The sequence below is a fragment of the Oryza brachyantha genome, chromosome 6 (assembly GCF_000231095.2).
Source record: "Oryza brachyantha chromosome 6, ObraRS2, whole genome shotgun sequence".
In the NCBI taxonomy this organism is placed as follows: Eukaryota; Viridiplantae; Streptophyta; class Magnoliopsida; order Poales; family Poaceae; genus Oryza; species Oryza brachyantha.
This window is the reverse complement of record NC_023168.2, coordinates 20,225,175-20,248,361: the sequence shown is the minus strand read 5'-3', so window position 1 is coordinate 20,248,361 and position 23,187 is coordinate 20,225,175. Positions and strand designations below refer to the sequence as shown.

At 42.7% G+C, this 23,187-nt stretch overlaps 3 protein-coding genes across 3 annotated transcripts; 2 read left to right on the top strand and 1 right to left on the bottom strand.

The window, feature by feature from the left end:
* The first annotated feature begins 2,808 nt into the window (after positions 1-2,808).
* LOC102721175 (thaumatin-like protein) lies at positions 2,809-4,029 on the top strand. Its single transcript, XM_040525113.1, has one exon. It carries the CDS (start codon positions 2,887-2,889, stop codon positions 3,637-3,639), a length of 753 nt encoding a protein of 250 aa, XP_040381047.1. The 5' UTR covers positions 2,809-2,886; the 3' UTR covers positions 3,640-4,029.
* A 2,853-nt stretch (positions 4,030-6,882) lies between these two features.
* LOC102720888 (IAA-amino acid hydrolase ILR1-like 6) lies at positions 6,883-13,050 on the bottom strand. Its single transcript, XM_006657217.3, has 3 exons — positions 12,440-13,050; positions 10,672-10,797; positions 6,883-8,158 (listed from the first exon to the last, which is right to left on the bottom strand). Exons 1-3 carry the CDS (start codon positions 12,929-12,931, stop codon positions 7,346-7,348), a joined length of 1,431 nt encoding a protein of 476 aa, XP_006657280.2. The 5' UTR covers positions 12,932-13,050; the 3' UTR covers positions 6,883-7,345.
* Positions 13,051-20,752: 7,702 nt separating this feature from the next.
* On the top strand, positions 20,753-21,907 carry LOC121054733 (probable mediator of RNA polymerase II transcription subunit 26c). The gene is made up of 2 exons (XM_040525207.1): positions 20,753-21,190; positions 21,386-21,907. The coding sequence occupies exons 1-2, from the start codon at positions 20,753-20,755 to the stop codon at positions 21,773-21,775; spliced, it is 828 nt and encodes a 275-aa protein (XP_040381141.1). The 3' UTR covers positions 21,776-21,907.
* The last annotated feature ends 1,280 nt before the right edge of the window (positions 21,908-23,187 follow it).

Here is a 23,187-nt window from a genome sequence, read left to right as displayed (position 1 = left end):
TCCGTGGTCCGTGCACCTGAGCTGAAGCTTTGCCTCTTTTTCTTTTTCGCGTTTTCAGCCCGCCTGGCTGTGTTGTGGCACAGCTAACCACTGCACCACCACTGCAGTCAGCTACTGGTAGCCACCACTGCACCACCGATCGAGCGACGCGACACGGAGGATCACCGGCACACGCGGCTGCCCGGCCTGAGCATCAGGCACCAGCACCACCACGCCACGGTGTGCAGCGGTGCACCAGCCCGAACCAGAAGGGACACAAATTTATAGCTTCTGACAGTTGCATGCAGGGCGGGACACGACATGCATACGACAGCCATGTTGCCGCAGTGCTGCTGCTGCGGCCTGCTGCTGCCCAAGGGAATCCCTCGTCTCTGCGTCCCCACGATGCATCTCCTTTTTTTTCTTTTCATCTCTTTTCGTTCTACATTTCCTCACAGTCACCTCCTTGCGCGAGCACAAGACGAGGTTGGCACTGGACATGAACGAAGCTGCTACTCCGTGCAAGTACTCTCCGTCAAAAAGCAAACTAGTAATTTGGATGATTATCACCTGAAATTCGTCTTTTTTTACCGAGGGAGTATCGATCATAGAAGGCCCTTTACTTTATGTACTAGCCGTAGTATCAGGGGTACGGTAACGATTTCTCTGGCTTAAGTCAGATGATGGACATGGGTCACTGATATGTGAGCTATATCGTTTATAGACCTACATATCAGCCCCTCAGACTTAAGTCAGAGGATCCTATTCTTTATGGGTAAAGTGTGGTGCGGCACTGTGTTTGCTACTTCGCTGCCAGAGAGCTGAAAGTATAATCAAGCGATGTGTTTGCTACTTCGCTGCCAGAGAGCTGAAAGTATAATCAAGCGATGGAAATCACACCGCGGGAAAACCAAACAATATATTTATAAAAAATAATTTATAATAAAATTTTTATATACGTACTCTTAGTTACCTAAAAGCGAAGGGTAAAAAAATAAAATTTAATAAAAAACCAAAATAAATTTTAAATATAAGATTACAAAATTCAAATAGGAAGCTAAAAGACTGGGTGTGCAAATTTCGGCAACAGAAACCCTGAGGTTCGCGTACGCACTAACATCTCGCACGGCATGAGTGCCTGCATATGCATTCATTACACGCTCACTGGCATTTGGCTTTCGCCAACTGCTGCCCCTCCCATGGAGTAATTTTCAGGTCTGTACTCCCCTTCTAAAATATCATTATTTGAACGCTATATATGTATTTTTTTATTACTTATGGCAATATTTATTCTATTAATTATTTTTATTAAAGATTTTTCTATTTTATTCTCACATATCTTTATACACATATTCATTTCCAATTTATCAAAGTACACAAATGTTTTTTCTTCCTACCCTTACTCGTCATAAATAATCTAAAAATAATTATATTTTAGGACGGAGATAGTTGCCAATAGATTTTGCTTATTAGTACCAGAATAATGAAATCAGGGGAATAAGTGCTAAAATATCTATATTGTGTTATTACCTCAAGTTTCATAATTCTTGTTGTTTGCACCCTTGTCTTTCCTTCCTGCTTATGCTAAGACAAAATTTTAATTTTTAATATTAAATTTAGAGTTCATTTTGGGTTTTTTTTACCAAGGGTTATCTTTTAACATTAGATAGCCAAGGATACGTATATAATTTTTTATTTGCAAATATATAGTTTTACCAATCACCCTATAGCCATTTTAGCTTTATATTATTACATCTAGGATATGTTAAAAAATAAAAGTTTTTGGAAACCATACTCGATTTGTTGAGCTCAAAGGTGCCTATTTTTTAGCTTATTTGTGAATAAAATATTATATATACATATATATATATATTCTTAGCTATGTAAAACCAAAACTTAAAAGATAAACTACGATAAAAAGTTTTTAAAATTAATTTTACATTAATAATTTATTTTTGGTTTAGAAGCATAAGTGGAAGCGAATGGGTGCAACATCATGCTCAATGACTCAACCGTTCACTCCCAAACGAAAACCTCACCTTTTCACAATTACAAGCGAATAGACGAGGGTGAAACTTCACGCTCAATGACTAAATAAAGCATCACATCGAATTTTTAGACACCTAAATAAAGCATTAAATATAGATGAACCAAAAAATTAATTACATAGTTATGTAAGAACTGTTGAGACGAATCTTTTGAGCCTAATTAGTCCATGATTAGTCATAAGTGATATAGTAACCAACATGTACTAATGACTGATTAATTAAGCTCAAAAGATTTGTCTCGCGGTTTCTAGGCTAGCCATGAAATTCGTTTTCTCATTCGTGTCCAAAAACCCCTTCCGATATTCGGTCACACATTTGACGTGACACTTCTCCAAAAAAATTTCTTAATCTAAGGCTCTGTTTAGTTCCCAAAAGTTTTTTTCCAAAAAACATCACATCGAATTTTTGGACATCTAAATGAAGCATTAAATATATATAAACATTAAACTAATCACACAGTTACGAAGAAAATAGTGAGACGGATCTTTTGAGCCTAATTAGGACGTGATTAGTCATAAGTGCTACAGTAACCAACATACGCTAATGCCGGATTAATTAGACTTAAAAGATTATCTCACGATTTTCAGGCGGAATCTAAAATTTATTTTAACCACCCCCTCAACCGTTCACTCCTAGCCGAAAACCTCACCTTTTTCATATTTTTGCCAGCCAAAAGACCTCACTAGTGCTACGGAGTAGTACTGTACCAACCTTTTCTCGCTCAAAACCCCGCGTTAAATACGTCCCCACAAAACCACGCGATGGAACGCGTACCGCTCCAAAGCCTCCGCAAGCTCACCCACACTGTCACACCCACTCCAGTGCAGTGTAGTACTGTAGTGCAGCTTCGCCGGTGGCAATGGCAATGGCGGTGCGCGTCGCGGCGGGGCTCGTCGTCGCGCTGCTCCTCGCGGGTGACGCGTCGGCGGCGACGCTGGCTCTGTACAACCGGTGCGTGGAGACGGTGTGGCCGGGCATCCAGCCGAGCGCCGGCAAGGAGCTCCTGGCGCGCGGCGGGTTCCAGCTGGCGCCCAACCGCGCCACATCCATCCGCCTCCCCGCCGGCTGGTCCGGCCGCGTCTGGGGCCGCCAGGGCTGCAGCTTCGACGCCGCCGGACGCGGGCGCTGCGCCACGGGCGACTGCGGCGGGACGCTCTACTGCAACGGCGCCGGTGGAGCGCCGCCGGCCACGCTGGCCGAGATCACCCTCGCGTCGACGCCCACCGCGCAGGACTTCTACGACGTGAGCCTCGTCGACGGCTACAACATCCCCATCGCCATGACGCCGTTCCACGGGTCCGGCGCCAACTGCGTGCCCGCCGGCTGCGTCAGCGACCTCAACCGCGTCTGCCCCACCGGCCTCGCCGTCCACGGCGGCGGCGACAACCGCGTCGTCGGCTGCCGCAGCGCCTGCGCCGCCTACGGCGCGCCGCAGTACTGCTGCACCGGCCAGTTCGGGAGCCCGCAGCAGTGCAAGCCGACGGCGTACTCGCGGCTGTTCAAGACGGCGTGCCCCAAGGCCTACTCCTACGCCTACGACGACCCGACCTCCATCCTCACCTGCTCCGCCGGTGCGTCCTACATCGTCACCTTCTGCCCGCACCGCCGCTAAAGCAAACCCCGACCACCCATCCTTCCACTCATCATCAACAATGGCGGAGACGCTAGATTTAGTCATGGTGCATGGCATTGTTGCTGTTCTTGGTTCTTGATGCGAACCGTAATAATAATACTTATTAGCAGTAATCCAGTGGTATGTACTGTAGTTTAGCGGTTGGTTTGGGTATAATGTGATGAGATCCGGTGATCTACCATTGGTAGGTCAGGAAAAGGAGGAGGTATATGAGTATATGGAAGAACTGAACTAGTACTATGTTTTTTCATTTCGATTTCAGCAGATTTTCTTGCACCTGAGCCAGATTTTCACTTACTTTCGCTTATGTTTGCAATGAATCGCTTTGCATAATACTCCACTCAGTACTCACATTGTTGTGTCTTTGCCCCTGACCCTGAATGTATGAAAGAACCGAACTGTAGTATGGTTTTCTTTTCAATTCCAGTTGGTTCTGGAGCACCTGAAACAGATTTGCATCTTTTTAAACTTTTGCTCCTTCAGTATGCATTGATTCGTTTGGATATCTCCCTTGAGTTTGCACATTGTGTTTGAACTTCGAACTTTGAAGTAGCTGCAGTAATTCATGAATCAACTTTCACTCTGTTTCTCAGTCTTTGGAGGACGGTGCAGAGATTCAGAACTTTGATTTGAATTTCTGTTTATGCCCAGCACTGTAAATGTGTTTTTCAGATCTGAACTTTTGACCATTGGTTCTTGGTGATTTGTGCAAGTAGTAGTGGCCGTGCTAGTGTGCGACTGGTGCTGGTCACTGGACTGTGGCCAGTGGCCACTGTCCAGGCTCTCGTCGGGACGTGGCATTGTAAAGTGCGCTGCATCACTACTCCAGCTAGCGAGGTTTTGTCACGAAACACCATGATTGAGGGCGTGCCGGATTCGAGGTCTCCTTTTACTACCACTCTCTTGACACGAAGGGATTTGAGAAGAAAGAGAGATTAGTAAAACGAGATGAGTTTGTTAGCATAGCAACGTTAATAGAAGTCCTAAAATTTCTACATATCACTAAGACCTAATATAGAGTTAATTTATACAATAGTTACACACAACCATATGTATATCTTATGTTACTGTGCAGCATGTTTTTCTTCTGTCTTCTCTCCTCTTTTCTTCGTGTAAGCATAAACATGACGTGACAAATTTTTAAGCTCTTTTACCTTACCTATTGTACTCGCTCGTAGTAATACCTTTATCCCATAAATGTTTTATTTTGATTATTCATTTGAGTGTGATAAAGTTGATGACATTTGTATTGTAATTTTAAAAAATATTGTGAAAAAGTATTGGACAAATCCACCGTGATTTGAAAAAGTGAAAGTAGTTTTTCCTGCTTTGTATTGGTACTAGTCTAAAAGTACCTTTTTATATGGAGGGAGTATTTGATTAAATGAGTATTAATTGTTGGTTTTTAAAATAAGTTTTCATATATTTTTATATAGAAAATATATAGTTTAATGGTTTGAGAAACGTGCAGCTGGAAAACTGAGGTGGGTGTGACAAATCAATGGTTCATTGGATTCCACAATATGCAGAGACCATCTTGTCTTGTCTCCACAAAGTTCAGAGTTCAGACACAGTGTGGTCCAGTCCATTGCCGATGAAACTCGAAGCTATACACTCCTGCCCTGAATAAAGAAGTGAACAATACAGTTTGTGATGGTAAACATTTTTTGTTTTTAAAACTTTTGGTAATCTCCGGCATGGTGTGTATTAAACCGGATCTGATTGTTTACTAGACCATCGTGTTTGGCTGTCACTCCCATAGTGTGTACCTACCACATTTGTGTACTCATTGACACAGTTTTGGATCTTAGGAAGTTAGGATTCTCTGATGAAACGCTTTGCAGTGAAGTGGTACACACATGGTCGGATGCAGGCAATTTACTCCAACTTTTCCCCCCTGCCCTTCTCAAAGCAGCTGATCTGGACGTGAACAATAATTTGCATGTACTGCATTCGTGAAACCTTTGTGATTTCAGGCATGAATGCATGATCGATCCTGAAGTCATCGCAGATCTAAAAGGAGCTAAACTGTAATAAATCTGGTTTGATCACTTGATGGATCAGATTTGTCTGCAGAGAAGTGGAGTAATACCATTTTACCACTCTGGTAAAACTGATTGCTGAAAAAAACAATAAAGAAAAGTGTAAAAAAGATCTGAGGAACATGTGATGCGATCCAAACTTTTGCAGAGCATGAAAAAGTGTAACAAAGGGACATCGGATCCAATGGTCATTTGGTTCAAAAGCTTTCAGGTTTCAACAACTACACGGACAGATCAAGCGATCTGCTACTGCCTTTCTCCATCTCTTGTGAGATCAGCTGGTCATGCCGGCATACGTGTGTGCACGGTTGCAGAAATGGACAAAACGTAGTAGGCAGGATGGGGGAGCACATGATCGATCTCGTGCTCGTGGTCGTCTGCAGAGGGAAGTGGATGGCTTAGTTCACTCTCTTTTTTTATTTTTACTTATACATATAATCTAATTTTAAATTTTTAACATTAAATTTAGAATTATTTTTAATTTTTTATCAAAGTTATTTTTATAATTTATTTTTAGACCACTAAAATCATGTATATAAAATATTTATTTACAAATTATATTTCATTTATAAATATGCCGTTTGACGATTTCAAACAATAAGGGCCGTTGCCTGGAGACCGTCCAAATTCGCACCACACTGCAATGCGTTTGCACGATTGCATCAGTGCATGCAGTGGCATATCTTGTTGTAAAAGAACAAAGAGGAATGTGTCAATATGCATAGGAAATGTGTCATTTCTTTTCTTCTCCTCCTCTTTTTTCAATTTGGAATGATTTACAAATCGAGATGCTACGACTAGTTTTGCTGTTATCGTTTGACAATGGTCGGTGTTTGGCAGGAGGTGCCGATCACATAGTTCGGCAGCCTGAAGTTTGGCTGCAGAAAACTTTCGGTTTGAATTAAACGAGTATGATTCTTTGCCTGAACCGACAAGAATATGATTCGGTCATTCAGATATTTTTATTTCCTTTGAGGAACGTGTGATTTCGCCATTTTTTCGCTTCATTTTTCTCTCCACCACAAACAAACCAAGCTAAACTGAATTCGTGCAGAAAACAAGGTCGAACCAGTAGCCCCAAACCTACAAGTGGTAGATTGGTACTCGTAATAACCCAAAGCCAAAGGTGTCTGGACCCATCGCACAATTTCAGGCTTTGATAAAGAGACGTGGTCCGGTCTAATAAAAAGTATCCTGAGATACCAAATCGTTTTTCACAGTTGACTATTGGATCTGGCTGAGTAGGATGTACACTGTTAGATCATCAGAAACGATTTGGTACCGCGAGCTACCAGTATCTCGAGGTACTTTTTGTTGGACTGAAGCAAATCTCGTTCCTTGCAATATTTCCAAATACTCTGTGCAACAAATCCAATCAAACGTCTACCACAAAATCTGTACATTTTCAAACATTCCTCCCTCATTCAAAAAAAGAAGAAAAAAACATTCATCCAACCCATTCCCGGGCCAAGAATCACCAAGAACGGCAAATCCCATCAGCGCAGGAAAAATGAAGCGCACCAAAGCCCACCAGCGCAGGAAAAGGAAGCCCACCGCGATATGGGCCCAAAACCACCGGCCCACTGCCCGGCACGGCGCGCGCGATGATCGATCGAGTTGCGGGTGCGGGCTCGCCTGGTCGGTCACGGCGACTCCAGCTCGTCGGAGGGCGAGTGGCCGGCGAGGTAGCGCTCGGCGATGGCGGCGTGGAAGGCGGCGCCGGTGGGGAGGACGTCCTCGTCGATCATGAAGTAGGGGGAGTGGCCGGTGTGGACGGAGCCGAGCGTCTCGTTGCGCACGCCGATGTAGTAGAACCCGGCGGGGACAACCTGGGAGTAGAAGGAGAAGTCCTCGGCGCCCATCATCGGCGGCACGTCGCGGTAGCTCCCGGGGCCCAGGAGCTCGCCGGCCACCGCCTTCACGTGCGCGTACATCCGCGCGTCGTTCACCGTCGGCGGGTAGAAGCTCTGGTTCTCGAAGAAGTCCACCGTCGCCTCGCACCCGTGCACCCGCGACTGCGCCGTGATCACCTCCTCGATCCGCCGCCGCACGTGGTAGAAGCTCGCGTTCGAGAACGCCCGGAACGTCCCGCCCAGCACGAGCTCCTCCTCCGCCGCCGGCGCCCGGTGCTCGCTCCCGTTCACCATGGCGACCGACACCACCTGCGAGTCGAGGGGGTCCGCCTCGCGGGACACGATGCTCTGCAGGCTGATGATGGTGGAGGCGGCGGCGAGGACGGGGTCGCCGGAGCGGCGGCCGCTGTGTATGATGGCCTTGAAGAAGCCGCAGCCGGCGAGGAGAGGGCCGGTCCTGGAGCCGATGACGGACGTCGGGTGCTGGTGCGACACGTGGACGGCGAAGATCGCCTCCACGTCCTCCAGCGCGCCGCCGTCGATCATCCGCTTGGCGCCAGCGCCGGACTCCTCGGCTGGCTGGAACAGCAGCCTCACTGTACCCTACACATATGATGGCCACTTCAGTTAATTACCATGAGGAGCTTAGCTTTTCCAAAACGCACGAATCTTACAAGATTTTTGTAGGAAACAGTATAATTCCTATGAAATTACTCCAAAAGAAAAACTTCCATAAAAAAAAATTCCTGCAAAAAATGCTCCATTACAAAGAGGCCTTTGTGGAATGGTAAGACCACTAAAGCGATTAATTAGTGCAGTAAACAGACGATCAGTTGTAGTAAGAGTATTTTTTTCTGGCTCAGAATTGTTACCTGAACTCTGAACTGAAATTTGGCTCACACTACAATACTACATTGAAATTCCCTAGTACCAAAAACATTGAAGTCTGAACTAAAATTCAGCTCACACTACGTAGAACTCACTTGGAGTACCAAAAATATTTTCTCAATGCAGAGTGAATTGTTCTCTGGTGTCTGAACTGGACTCCATCTCAAATTCCATAGCACTTCCCTATTGATACCAGACAATGTTCTTAATGCAGAGTGAATTGTTCCCTAAAATATGAGCTGAAATCCAGCTCACACATTCCATAGCACTTTCCTTGTACCAAAAAAAAGTTTCTTAATGCAGAGGTTTGTCGCCACACATACGACAGAGTGGTTGGTGTAGGGACGTTCTTGATGAACGTAGGGACATAATTTCACATCGACATGATAAGATGTACCCGATTGTCCAGTTGCCGTATAAATGCACTAAGGTAGTAGTAAAGTATACTCTCCTACGTTTAATTTTAAAGAAACTGACCAACTGATGTTAACAGTCAATTTAATGGAAATAAAATAGTAGACTGGGAGATTTCTGCCGAACATCTGTCCAATTCACATCCATTGAACAAGAATTGATCCCATTAGCACCTCACTTATCTTGTTGACCCTATATACTCATCTAGTTATATTAGTTTGACTCAAGCAAGTAGAAAAGGAGCTTCTCAGGTCTCCACTCTGGACCAACCATGTGGCCTTAAGTTTCAGGTAAAAAACACAAATAATTTAGCAAGAATCTGGTACTCACCACTAAACTGAAGGAATGTTGTACCAACATCTCTTGTCGCATTTTTTTTTAAAAAATGAAGTCAAGAGGAATAACCATTCCACTAATACAGTGAAATAGATGCCAGTCATCTCAAATCATATAATGACTGCATTAAATCTTAAAGCATCCACAACAGCTCATCTATCTTATCCTTTATCATAAAAATAGAGGATAAAGACTATAAATTAAGCTCCAACAGATTGACCATCCTATCATCTATTTTAGATGTCATCCATATTAGGATAGAGAACATTCATATTTGGATAATGTCTCTTCATCCTCCAAAGAGATATAGAGGATGCCGTATATGGATAATCTGGTGGAGTAAAAAAGATACGAAGGATAAAACTACTTTAGATGACATAAAGATATGAATAAGCAAATTTAGATAAACTGTTCGGATGCTATTACCTAGTCAACACTGCTGATTACAGCAGTAATTCAATACGAAGTACTGAACAGTGAAGACACGAAGCAAAGTTAGATTTGAGTAAAGCAAAGTGGTTTGCATTCCTAAAGCTGTCCTAGTTGGAGATGACACCTGACGCTGACACTAACAATGATGCGGCCACATCGTGCCTGGATTTTAACGCTTTACGCGCGTCTTATGATAACAATTTAGCGCAGCTACCTTTCCATTACGCAAATCTAGGGGCGGGCAGCTAGCTCTCATGGCAGTAGCAGTAGAACAAAAGAATCGCTTGCACGGCAAGGGCAATGCACAAACCGACAGAAAGTACAACTATACATGCACGGGAGACCCACGCTGAAAATTAAGACATTCAGACAGACAGACCATTTTTCAATAATTCAGAGAAGAATCTACTATGTGTAGCCGCGTATATGTATACTAACCTTCGTGTCAAAATATAATTATTTCCAGTATAGATTAAGAAGATTTTTAAAAAAATTCTTTTAGCACTTTAATGGCTAAAATTTGAATTTATTAGATTCTATTTTTAAGCATCTAATTATCTTTGGAATAATTGAGAAACACCCCGGAGTCTTTTGGTTAGCTCACGAGGTGGTGGGCTAGTCAGTCTGGGTTCGAAGGCTCACTCTACCTATTTAGTTGATAATTAATATTAGCTCCTTCCCTAATATCTAAGTTTTTTTTATCTTTGGAATGATCAAAATCATGAGAATCAAAACAAATGCTTATATTATAGTATAAATTTTGATTTGAATTGTATCATAAATGTTTTATATTTTAGAACAGAGAGAGTAGCATATTGCTATAATACATGGAGCTACCCATCAAAACCTAAGATAGTAAATTAATACAAAAGTAGTAGGGTTTGACATGAGAAAATAGCTTTCACAGATTTTTCATGAAAATGGCTTTCATAATTTATATTCTTAATAGATTTTATAAATATGTTTTTTAAAGAAAATGAATAGAAATCCGGCCTATAGACAACTGGATGTACAAAACGACAAGTAAAAGTGAACTGAGGTAGTACCTCGAGATGGTGCTCTCGAGCTTTGAGTATCTTGGCGGCGCCGAGGAGCATAGCCACATGCGCGTCATGGCCGCACGCGTGCATCTTGCCGGGGCTCTTGCTCTTGTGTTCCCACTCCACTGCTTCCTGAAGGAATGGCGCAAGGAGCAAACAGAAAGAGAGAAAAAAAAAGCGTCAGGTTTGGGAGGTGTGGCTGCTCGCTTTCTCCCGCGAGCGTCTCGTGCCCTATGAAAGCTTTGGAAACTGCACGATGAATCACTATCAAAATGAGGTGCCAAAACTGCCAAACACGCATGCATCAACAGACAAGAAAGATTTGCCTTCGCTTTAGCTGATTAGCTCTAGAAACTGCCCGTTATGGGCACTCACGAAGAAAAGCTTTCCACCGGCTGAGCAGAACGGCATGCCGTTTGGGGGTAACGAAACGATGATTTCATTAGATTTTTTTCCTTCAGTCTCTCGCTCTGTCTCTGAACTTCTGAAGGAACGTGCATACGAAAGTTTCCTTGCTTCTGGTTTGTTTTTCACACCAGTGAACGGTGGAATCAGTGATTGATCTGCTGCATCTGCTGCGTCATGGCGTGAAACGCTCGATCTCTGAAGATTCCTTGAACAACAGCAAGACGGTGATTTGGTGAAACAGATGCAAAAAAAATAAATGCAGACATGCAGTGATCTCGCGGGAATCGATTCTTGTGATCTTGTCACGAGTGAGTGAGAAGAACCAAAAGCGACCACGCGACGTGTTCCCGCCGATCAACTGCGCCCTCTCCTTTTTAACATTTTGGCTTTCAGAGCCTCTGTTCAGCTACAGGCCTACAGCAATACAATCTGGCACACCCTAATCACCGCGATATGCTTAACCATGTGCTTCTAACTCATTTGTCTCATTCACAGAACAGGACAGTGACAAAATTTTCAACTTTTATTTTTGATATTCTGCTCTGCTGCTGTCGATCTCTGTGAAAAAGTTCAGAAAATAGTCCAGGAAAAACGGCTACTGTTCTCGTTTTATTGCTGGTCGTGAATGAAAGCATTTCCGAGGGAACTTCGGAAATGCATTACCATCTGTTTCGTTTTTTTCAGAAAATTCAGCAAAAGTGGGACCCACTCGTCAGTCACTAGCAAGTGAATCTGATATTTTTCACAATAAAAGGGAACATCCGTGTGCCTAGGAGAGTGTACTGTGTACTTCCAGGTATAGGCAGCACCCAGAATTCCCACATGCAAACACACACAATCATTCAACCACACAAAAAGTCTTTATAAACAGCAAAGAAGCAACATGTAAAATAAGAAATATTCATGATTTAATAAAGAAATTAGTCATGCATTAGTGATTACTTGTCCCATTAACGAATTCACCAAAAGCTAACTCCACTGTCCAAATGAGTTAAAACGGCTTGGGAAAAAAAAATCTCATTTCTGATTATAACTTGCACAAAAAAAAATCCATGAAAATAAAACCAAAAAAATGTGAAGGAGCTAGATTTAAGTACTACATCCATTCCATAACAATCTTATTTTTCGTTTTTCCGTATTCAACGTTTGACCATTCGTCTTATTTAAAAAAATTATAAAAAAACTTAAAAAAATTAGCCACATATAAGTACTATTCTTATATTTTATCATCTAGTAATAATAAAAATATTAATTAAAAAAAATTAAATAAGATGAATGATAGTTATGGAACGGGGCAGTAGCAATCCTATAAAAGATGGTGACGAGTGAAGGACGAGCCGTTGGTTCGCTCGTGATTCGTGCATACCTGGATGGGCAGCGCGTCCATGTCGGCACGGAGCGCGACGACCGGCGGGCGGCCGGTGCCGATGGTGGCGACGACGCCGGTGCGGGCGACCGGGTGGCGGAACCCGACGCCCATGGCCTCCAGCTCCTCGCGCACCAGCCGGCTCGTCTCCACCTCCTCGTACGCCAGCTCCGGCCGCTCGTGGATCCGCTGCCGCACCGCCCGCAGCCACGCCGCCATCTCCGGCCGCCCCGCCATCCCCGCAATCTCCTCCTTCCACCCCACGTAATACCTCCCTCCTCCTCCTCCTTCGCCGGCGCCGACGACGCAGGTGGGCCCTCTCCTCGTGCTCGCGTTCGCGCCCTTGCTACCGCCGCCGCTGCCCAGCCTCGCCACCTTCCCCTCCTCCACCGCGCCAAGAATCATGTCCTCCTCCAGGAACGAGCACGAGCCCGCGGACACGAGCAGCAGCAAGGCGAGGACGACGACGGCGAGCTCGCGGCCGTGCTCCATGGCGCAACCACCTTGCTTGCTTGCTTGCGCGTGTGAGTAGACCGCACTAGAGAGGCAAAATGGAGGGAGAGCCGGAGAGGCGGCGAATGGAGGGGGGATTAAATTAAGCCCGCGCTGCAGAATTAGTTTTCCCCCTTATTTTTTTTCATTTTTATCACCCTTCTACTTGTGTCAAAATAATTAATTATTTCCTCCACCTTTTCAATTTCGCTCGTGCTCCTTGCATTTGGAGGAGTATTATTGCTAACCACTCGCTGTCACATTATTTGTGTAGGTGGGGCCCACATTGACATCAGTACTGGCGCCTGAGAATTTTATTTTTTATTTCTCTTTTCATATATAGGTTGTGTTAAAAAGATTATGTCCACACAAACGGTCACATATTTGAATTATTAAATATAGTCTAATTATAAAATAAATTTTAGATTTTGTTTAGAAATCGCGAGACGAATCTTGAGTCTGATTAATCCGTCATTAGCACATGTTGTTTACTGCAACACTTATATCTAATCACGTACTAATTAGGCTCAAAAGATTTGTCTCACGATTTTTCCATAACTGTATAATTAGTTTTAATATTTATATATGTTTAATGTTTTATTTAGATATTCAATGAGATTTGATGTGATGTTTTTTGGAAAAAATTTGACAACTAACCAGGGCTATAGTTAGTGGCTTCCTCGCATGCCCTGTGAAGGACTGTCTCATCCGGTGTAGCGTTCATTGTTGCCATCATCGTCAACACCACTGCTAATTAATTTACTGTCTACTGACTAATACACCCGTGATCATCTTCATTTTCCTAATGACTTGCATCTCACAAGGAGATAAAGTTTGGATCAGTTCAAATACACGACCCCACAAAAAAAAAAGGAACAACAAGATAAATGCGTCCGGCTACCTTTTGGGGCGACCCGGCCAATGGCCAACTTTTCTCTAGTGATTTCTTTATTTCTGCAGCGATTTCTCATCTTATTTCTGATTCCGATCTCTTGCTTCGAATGAACGGTCGGATTTGAGAACCGTATGTTGCGTACATAAGTTTCTCGTGCATACGTCATACACATCTACTAAAAGATATCAATGAAAATTATAGAAAAATAATTATACATCTACTGCTAATTACTATGCCTAGGACATCCGACCCAGAAAAAATAATTTTCACGGATAAATATAGACACTCAGTTATTTAAGTTCATCTTAAAAGTTGGTTTTTCCAATGAAAGGTGTATTCGCGTAACAAACGATATTACTTTTATGTACAAAATATTATCCTTAAATTTATCGTATTTATCCATAGTAAATATTAGAAAAATAAAATTGTTTTCAGACTATAAATCCACCCGAATTTTGCCCCTTTTTTCCCCTTATTATTGATCCTGCCAAATAGTGCAGGGATAACGTCGGATTGCGGGCAGGCAGAAACAGTATACTCACAGGATGATGTCGCGCTGCTAGGGGAACCCTCCAATTGCACACAGCTTTCAGAGCGATGCGTGCAGTGTGGACGCCACAACACTTCACGTCCTCATCATCTTATTTTTGTGTCACAATCCTGCATTTATTTTTGTGTCACAGGTTCTGTTGATATGTATGATTGTATGATTATGACAGGGTTTTTTGTTTTTGTTTGGGAAGTGTTTGTAGAATTGCAACCAAGGCATCTTGAGCAGTGGAATAGACATCTTTGTTATCAAGCAAACATGTTCCACTTGTAATTTTAGAACTCTAAGTACTTGAGGGTGAGATGGAATTTCAGTGTCACTGGTCTAACTCGGGTCCTTTTCTCGCTGTTGGACTTGTACGATTTGATACTACCTGCTGCTCTTTTCTCCCTGATTTTTTAATAACTCCGATATATATTTATATATTTGTGACATGTTTTTCGTGTTAGATGTATTGGAATATCCATCGTCCAAGAGAACCTTCTCAAAATGACATATGGATCATATGATAAGTTGAAAATATATGGTACCGAGCCAGAAAAAATAGCATTGCATACATGATTTTTCTGCGTCACATGCCTCACAAGCATTAGTACCTCCGCATTTTCACTACCTTCCTTTGAACTAGTTTTCACTTCCAAATTCCAATCAGAAAGGACACGTAAGTCTTCCATCCAACTCAGCTAAGTGAGAAATACAAAAACCGAGTGGCACCACAGGGAACACACAGAAAAACACAAGTCACAGTCGTATCTAAACCGTTCTCAAAAAAAAAAAAATTGTATCTAAACCGGCGCAACTGCGGATAACACCGGATGCAGGCAGCTCTTGTGTTCCTTTTATTTTGAAAGAGACAAAAAGATAGTCTGATTTTTTATTATAAACGATGAATAACTACTATAAGATTAAAAATATATTATATAAAGTTGAGATGATAAACTTTTATATATGTTATATTTAATAAAAATATATGTTTAGCAGTTAAAAAAACATATGCACAAAAATATAGAAAAAAATTACAAGCTCATCTTTTAGTTTTTTCCATGAAAATGTCAAATGACATATTTGCAATAAAAATTGTTTGTGAATAAACTTTTATATAAATGTTTTAACGATTTCAAAGAAAAGACTGAATAATAATAAAAAAACTCTAAAATTAACTTTAAATTTAAGACTATAAATCTAATTTTTTATTTATAAATATAAATAAAAGTAAAAGATAAGACCCTAAAATAATATGATCAACACCACCATCTATATTGTAGACCAGGTTGGCGGGCAGAGGCACAACTGCCGTTGTGTACTTGGGAGAAGAATTTTTTTTATCTTTTAAACCTTTTAAATAAATAATTTTATTAAAAATATTTTTAACACACGCGAGAGACAACTTCAACTCGCGGTGGAAACGGGCATCAGCTATCCATAGACCATAGTCCGTAGTCCCTTAAGAGCATGTACGATAGCAGGCTATAAGTCAGTTATAAGCATATTTTAAAGAGATACGAGGGGGAGAGAGAAGAGAGGTGGACTACTAATTTGTAGCCAGTTACACACGGGCTCCAAGACAAAATGTGTGTATGATATGTGAGACCATGTATTGATGTTTTGTAGATAACTATTATATGAGTTGGCTATTAGATTGGCTATAGATAAATTGGAGCTAATAGTTGGCTATACTATTGAACTTGCTCTTATCCATATTTTTTTTTTGGGACTAGGCCAACACCCTGCGTTCAAAAAAAAAGTCAATTTCCGAATACAAATCATAGATAAAATCTAGACATAGTTGACTTTTTTTTGCCGGAGCGTGCATTCTTTTATGTTGAATAGCTAAAGCTAAATGGTTTAATAGCTGAATAATTTTATACTAACTATTTGAGAGCCCAAACAAATGGACTATTATAAAATTAACAAAATAAAATAGCTTTTAAAAATACGTATAATTCTTTTTATATGAAATCACGTTGTTTAGTAATTTGCAAAAACATGTACAAATTTACTAAAATAACACTTGTATGCCAGCTTTTTTTAAAAAAAAGAAAAATCCATTCATTTTCTGTGGATGCAGCGTTGGCAAAAGGCTGATGTTTGCAACAGAGTTTCCCTCCCGTGCTTTGACATGTTAATCTTGCCATCTCTTGAGATGATATACTTTAAGTTCGTAGTTGGCCATCTCTTAAAATTTTCTTTTTGAAGAGCTTGCGTCTGATCTAATCTTTGATGTGTGGGTCATTGTCATTTAATCATGATTAACCAGAGAAGTGCCACGAACAGTGCCACGAACGTAGCTTTTGAAAGCAGCTGCTTTGCAACAGTGACCTGAGAAGTCAGAAGAGGGTAAAAAATCATACCTAAAAGCAGTGGAAGCTGGAGATCAAATGGGCCATGGCAAGCAGCATCTCCTTTCCTGATTTTGAGTGGCATGGAGCCAAATGCAGGAGAAACAACAAAATTGGGTGACTAATTTCTACATCTAGAATTCAATGAAGCGTACAATAACAATATAGTTGCCTTTAGATATGTCGTTGTGTTGTCTGGTTGATATATGGATGATTATTATTTCAGTACCAGCTATGCTATTACAGTACTGGTGTCTGGTATTGACTAGTAACACACAGACACACACACGTATATATATATATATCCAATTAATTTTTCCTCTCGAATTAATCAACGTGATTCAGTTCGTTTTTCGCACCCGAAACAACCGTAATGAAGCCCATGAACCTCACAACTGCTTAATACGGAGTAAGCAAGCTGTATCCTTCGAGTATGCATGCCTACCCTTTTTTTTTTGTCAGGCAGCCTACATACTTCTTTTATACCATATTTATTCTAAAATAAAAATATTTCTAGATTATTTAACATAGACTAAAAGGATGTTAAAATATTTTTAGTCATTTAATGGGTAATTTTTATTTTTTTACATTGATTAGATTCTCTTTCTAAGCATCTAATTAGCTTTGAAATTATTGGAATAATTAAAATCATAAACATCAATGCAAAAATACTTATATTGTGAAATAAAATTTAAATAATAGAATTGCTTATATTTTAGAACGGAAGAAGCAGTATCTTGGATATCATAAATACATGCTTATTGATACATGTACTCTCCTAGTTATTAATAGGTGAGGTCATCCTCATTTTAGAAATATATCTTTGACCATTCGTTCTTTAAACAATCATAAAGTAATCATTTATTTTTTATTATGATTTGATTTACATGAAAGATATCTTAAAATGACTTATATTTTTAGATATTTGTATAAATTTTAAAATAAGATGAACTGTAAAATATGTATTAAAAGTGATGATATAATCTATTAAAAACTGAACAGAGTACTGATTAACTACTCGCATTATTAAAGATTTCGTTTGGTACGTACGTGGATGGATGGTGTGATGGTAGGGTTCGTGATATATACAGTACATACTACCTACCTACTGCTAATTGGAATATCCGTTCACTCCAATGTTAAGGTTACGATCAAGTTATCCACTGTTTTATTTCCAACGGCTCCTACATAGTTGTAGTATTCTTATTCACTGGACGTTTTGTTTAAAACACGCACTATGCAAGGTGCACATTTCCTCGAACAAACGCACTGTTTTTTAATTCGAAACATAGGGCCCGTTTAGTTTAAAAAACATTACATCGTTTAAACATCCAAATAGAGCATTAAATATAGACAAAAAAAATAATTATATAGTCAGAAAAAAATATGAGACGAACTTTTTGAACCTAATTAGTCCATAATTAGCCATAAATACTGAGCTATAAAATTTGTTTTTTTATCCGTATCTAAAAATCTCTTTCGATATCGACTCAAAGGTCTGACGTGACACCAATAATTTTATTTTTGGGAATAAAACACGCCCATAGTACACTGCACCGCTGTTATACCAATGGGCAAGCAGCCAAGCATGACACGCAGGTATGTACGTACGTGCAAGGGTGTCCATCTGACGCCGGTAAATGGACAGGTACGTGCGTGCGTGCGTACGGCGGCGCACGAGGAAAATGTGCGGCGGTGCCGACCTGACACGAGTGCCCGGCCGCATTTGGCAGGCGCCGCATCGCGCGAGCCGTGACCTCGCGGGAGTCACGCTAGCTGCTGCCTGCTCTGAAATTAATCTGATCGGCATCGGCTCGAGCGGGGGGGCGGAACACGACATGTGCCTGCCCGACCGATGCCATGCAGCTTGCAGTCGCGCGTGACGTGACAGGTCACAGGCTCGTGTGCATCGTACGTGTTCCTCCGGTTTCGAAATACTGGCCCCCGCTAGAAGTTGTTATTAATAGTGGTGATAGCTTGTTTTTTCTTTAAAAAAATATTAAACGATATATTTGCTAACAAAACATAAGTTATAAATAAAACTTTTATATATGTATTCTAAGTGACGTAAAATTGAAGGTTGAAACCTAAATTACGATGAAAAAAATTTAAAATTGACTCAAAATTTAAAATTTAAAATTGGCTTATAAATATAAGCATAAACAAAAAAGTTAAATATGTTATACCGTTTAGGAAGTGGTTAAGGTTAATAAAGAAAAACTATAACACCTTTAATAAATTAATAATAGATAAATATGAATGGATCATTATATAAACAATTTTGAATATGAAATGTTTAATGAGACAAGTAGTACCGTGAAGTATCAATAATGTTTATATTCTGATATATTTAAATTCTAAAAGTGTTTATATTTAGAAGTTGATGAAGTACTTAATATTTAAATTTTATATCACAATACACATTTATTAATTTATCTTATCACCGTACTTTTATAAGCAACAATGTGGTTGGAAAGGAAATATAAGTAGCCACTCAGAGAAAATCTTTTGACTAAATTTAATGGTTTAAGATTTACTAAATAAAATAAATTGTTAAATTTTAAACGAAAGTAATATAAACCATCCTTGTCGGTAAGAATTCAGAAAAATAAATAAACTTTAAGCTGGACTAAACTTGTGACACTATCCCCTTATCTTTTCTCTTTTGCTTTTATTTATAAGCCAAAATTTAAATTTTAACCTTAAGTTTAAAGGTTTTTCTATCTTAGTTTATTTTTCATCTTTTAGATTACTTAAAAACAAATATATAAAAGTTTTATTTATAAATTATTTTTTATTTACAAGCTTTTTTTCCTGAAAAAAGCACAGAAGATCACCCCCTCTTCGAAACGTTTGCTTTATTGAGTCAAAGCGATTTGGAGGGAGACAGGGAGTACTACGTACGAACGTATGAGTGCGTGGGTGTGTGCACGGAGGTAGCAAATAGCTGAGATAGCGAGCTGACGGTCGCAGATGTGTGCGTTTTGATAGCAAAGATGGGCGTGTGGCACAAGGTGAGTGGTTGCTGATCGCGGTCAGATCGATCGGAATTCGCGGTCCTGGACGCTGTTTGAGAGGTGTTAATTGAGCTTAGGTGCGGTCGGCAGCGGCAGCGGCACCGTCGCTGTCCTACGTACTAACATGTGGTCTTTCTTTTAATAGTGTTGATAGTGCCATGTGCTGCATCTGATAAGGTAGTTGTTGAAATGCCGACCAGGTGCGTAATGTCTGCACGCATAATCTTAATCCAGGTTAGTTTCTTCGCTGTTTTTTTTAATAAGAGGTACAGAGAACTCCTGATCGATGTTAATCATGATGCATTTATATGTATAGGCATGTCTTAGCCACCTAATAATGTCTTTCATGAGGACTAAAAAATTGGACAGCAAGGTTTTGGTTTGAAAAGGAAAGTTGTTTTTTTTTACAGAGGAGAAAATTAAGCTTTAGATTGCACGTAATTCAGAAAAAAAAATATTCAGAAAGTGACAAAACTAAGGCCAGCATGAAACAGATCCACAGAGGAAAAGCTCAGGCGGCCCATATCGTTGAGGTCGGAAGGCCTAGTCCATCTTCTACTACGGACCGGCCCACATTGGTGGTGCCCTTCGGCCCACACAAAGCAGCAGGCCCATTTGCATCACAAAGACGAGAGTACGTGACGGGCGCCGCGCCATAGTTTTCTTCTCCCTCGCGACGTCGCAGCGCAGCCTAGCACTGCCCCCGGCCATGGCGTACTGGCGTGCAGTTCAAGAAATTCAAATGCCAACTCAACACTACCGCAGCCTCCACATCCCCATGTTCACCTCGACACCGACTCGGATTTCGCGCCACGAATTCGAATCGGAATCTGCCCTTGTCCCCGTCTCCGCTTCGAGCTCGGGTTCGCGGCCACTCGTGGCGATATAAGGCGGCCAGAGACGCATCGCAGAGAAACCCATTGCGCCCCTGAGAGCGCGTCTCCCTCTCTCGCATTCCTCCTCTCCGTTGATCGCGCGCGAACGACCTGCTGTCCAGCAGCCACCGAACCCAAGGACGCCATGGCGGCGCAAGAACCCTTCCGGCGGTGGAAGCCCTTCCTCCCGGCGTTCGCCTCCGTCGACGCGGCCATCGAGGCCGCCGAGCCGGGCCTCTCCCGTGGCGAGTTCCTGGACGCGAGGCTCAGGATCTTGGAGATGCTCTGCGACGCGACGGATGACGAGGTGGCGGAGGAGCTCTGCGTCGTGCTCGACGACGTGATGATCGAGTCGCTCATGACGCTCGAGATGGTGCCAGCGATGCCGGACATGCTTCGGTCCACCGATCTCGCCAAGGACGTCGGTGCTCTGAGGAATCATAACTCGGAGCGAGTCCGTGACCTCGCCACCGGCATCGTCCGCGGGTGGAGGGTGTCCGTGAAGGACCAGATCGTCAAGGCCGCAGCCGCCATGAAGAAGGTGTCCCAGGTGCTGGAACCCGACGAGACCGACGGCCATCTTGCCAAGATTTTAGAACAATTCGGGTCCAAAAAGATGGCGAACACATTGGAGCCGTCGTTCCCCAAGAGGCAGATCACTCCGGCCGTCAAGACGGCCAAGATGGATCCGCCTGCAGAGAAGGCGCCGGCAGTCGCTGGAAGCTGCGGCCGCCGGGAGCGTCTCTCTTCGTGCAGTACCGACGAGACCTACCACCAGGCCAACATCCTCGAGCCGTCGGCGCCCAAGAAGACGGCAAACGCACGGGAGCCGTCGTTCCCAAGGAAGGAGAGCACACCGGTTGCCAAGACGGCCGAGATGGAGCCGCCGCGACAGAAGCCGCCGGCAGCCGCAGGAAGCTTCCGCCGGGAGACTGTCACCGCGTGCAGCGCCGACGAGAAGGCCCCCGTTCAACTCAACGTCGCAAAACGGAAACTCCGCGAAAGTTATCAGAAAGCAGAGGACGCGAAGCGGCAGCGCACAGTCCAGGTGATCGAGGCGCCGGAGTGGGCGAAGCAGAGGCAGAGGAAGATGCATCCCATCCTTAGGGAGAGAGCCCAATCGAGATGCCCATCCTCTAGTATCGGGAGGTCGTTGTCGCGTTGTTGAGTTTAGGGTTCGTTCTTCCTCTTGGTGTGTCAACTGTTGCAAGGTGTACTGCAACTATAATCTGATACGATAACCGTACCCACCCCTGTAACTTGATGTGCTTAATCAATTCTTTTGAGTATAATTCTGCTCGAACAATCGAGCTGGATTACTAATGTACACCTGTTTATGTAAGAAACAATGAATTCATGATTAATTGGTGCAATGAGATTAACGAGGTATTCTAACCCTTTTAAATTCGTGCAAATACCCTCCTGCGGCATAGTGGTGTCGATCGAATCGAAATTGTGTGTCTCCAAAGTTCAGATTTCAGAATTCAGAGTTCAGAGTCCAGACACCAGAAGTCCTTGGCTCGGCTTGCCTCGGCGTCGTCGCAGCTGTCGATGCTAGGATGGTCCTCTCCACGCCGAGCAGCCCTTGGCTCGATGCCGCCGCAGCCACCACCTCCACTGGTTTGCGCTCGCTGCACGGGGGAGCTGCTTCGCTTCACTCCTGGAGTGACAACTGACAAACACCACCAGCTCGAGCTGCTTCTTTGCTGAATTGAAGGCAGCTGAATCACTCCCCACATTGATTTTTTTTTTCACCTAGATACTTGTCAGGACCAGCAAGCGGAAGATATGTATAGATACGGAATTCACGAACACGACACAAGATGGTTCTCCGATCCACCGGGGATGGAGCTACAGCAGTCGTCGTCACCACCGTGTTCTTGGTTCTTGTCCCTCTATCGCCACTTGGCCAGCTGTATCTATTACATACATATGAGGCTCACCCCGGTGCATTTAACTGTTAATAAATTTAATCTATACCGTTGATCTATTTTTGTTGGATGGCTGTGATTAAATTACGAGGACTATTGGATGGCTGTGATTAAATTACGAGGACTGCTAGGTGAGGCATAATTAAAAACAAATCGCCACGCATCCGCCCCTGTGTGTTGCCTGTCTCCATGCGTCGTCCGCCTTCACGTTGTGTGCGGCATGCTGCGGCAATGCGCTGCCCGCCTCCACGCGCCGCCCGCCTCCACGCAGCGTGCCACACTCCTCCGTGCGCCGCCTTACCTCCACGCGTTGCCCGCCTCCGCGCGGTGTGCTGCCACATCGCCCTCTTGCCTCCACGCGCCTCCCGCCTCCATCGCCTCCGATGCGTCTCGCGCCACCACACGTCGCTGGTACCAGATGATACCCCTGGTATAATACCAGATGATACCAACTGGTATCATTAGTTGGTAACATTTGTGTGCCATATGATAATATCATAGCGTTGTGCGATAAGGACAGCTCGAGGGATACAGAGTACCACATGATGCCAGATGGTACCAGGCAGTACCATATGATATTAGCATGTGTATCAACATGTATCAATAAGTATCGATAGGTATTACTTGATTTTCATATGAAAATCTAGAT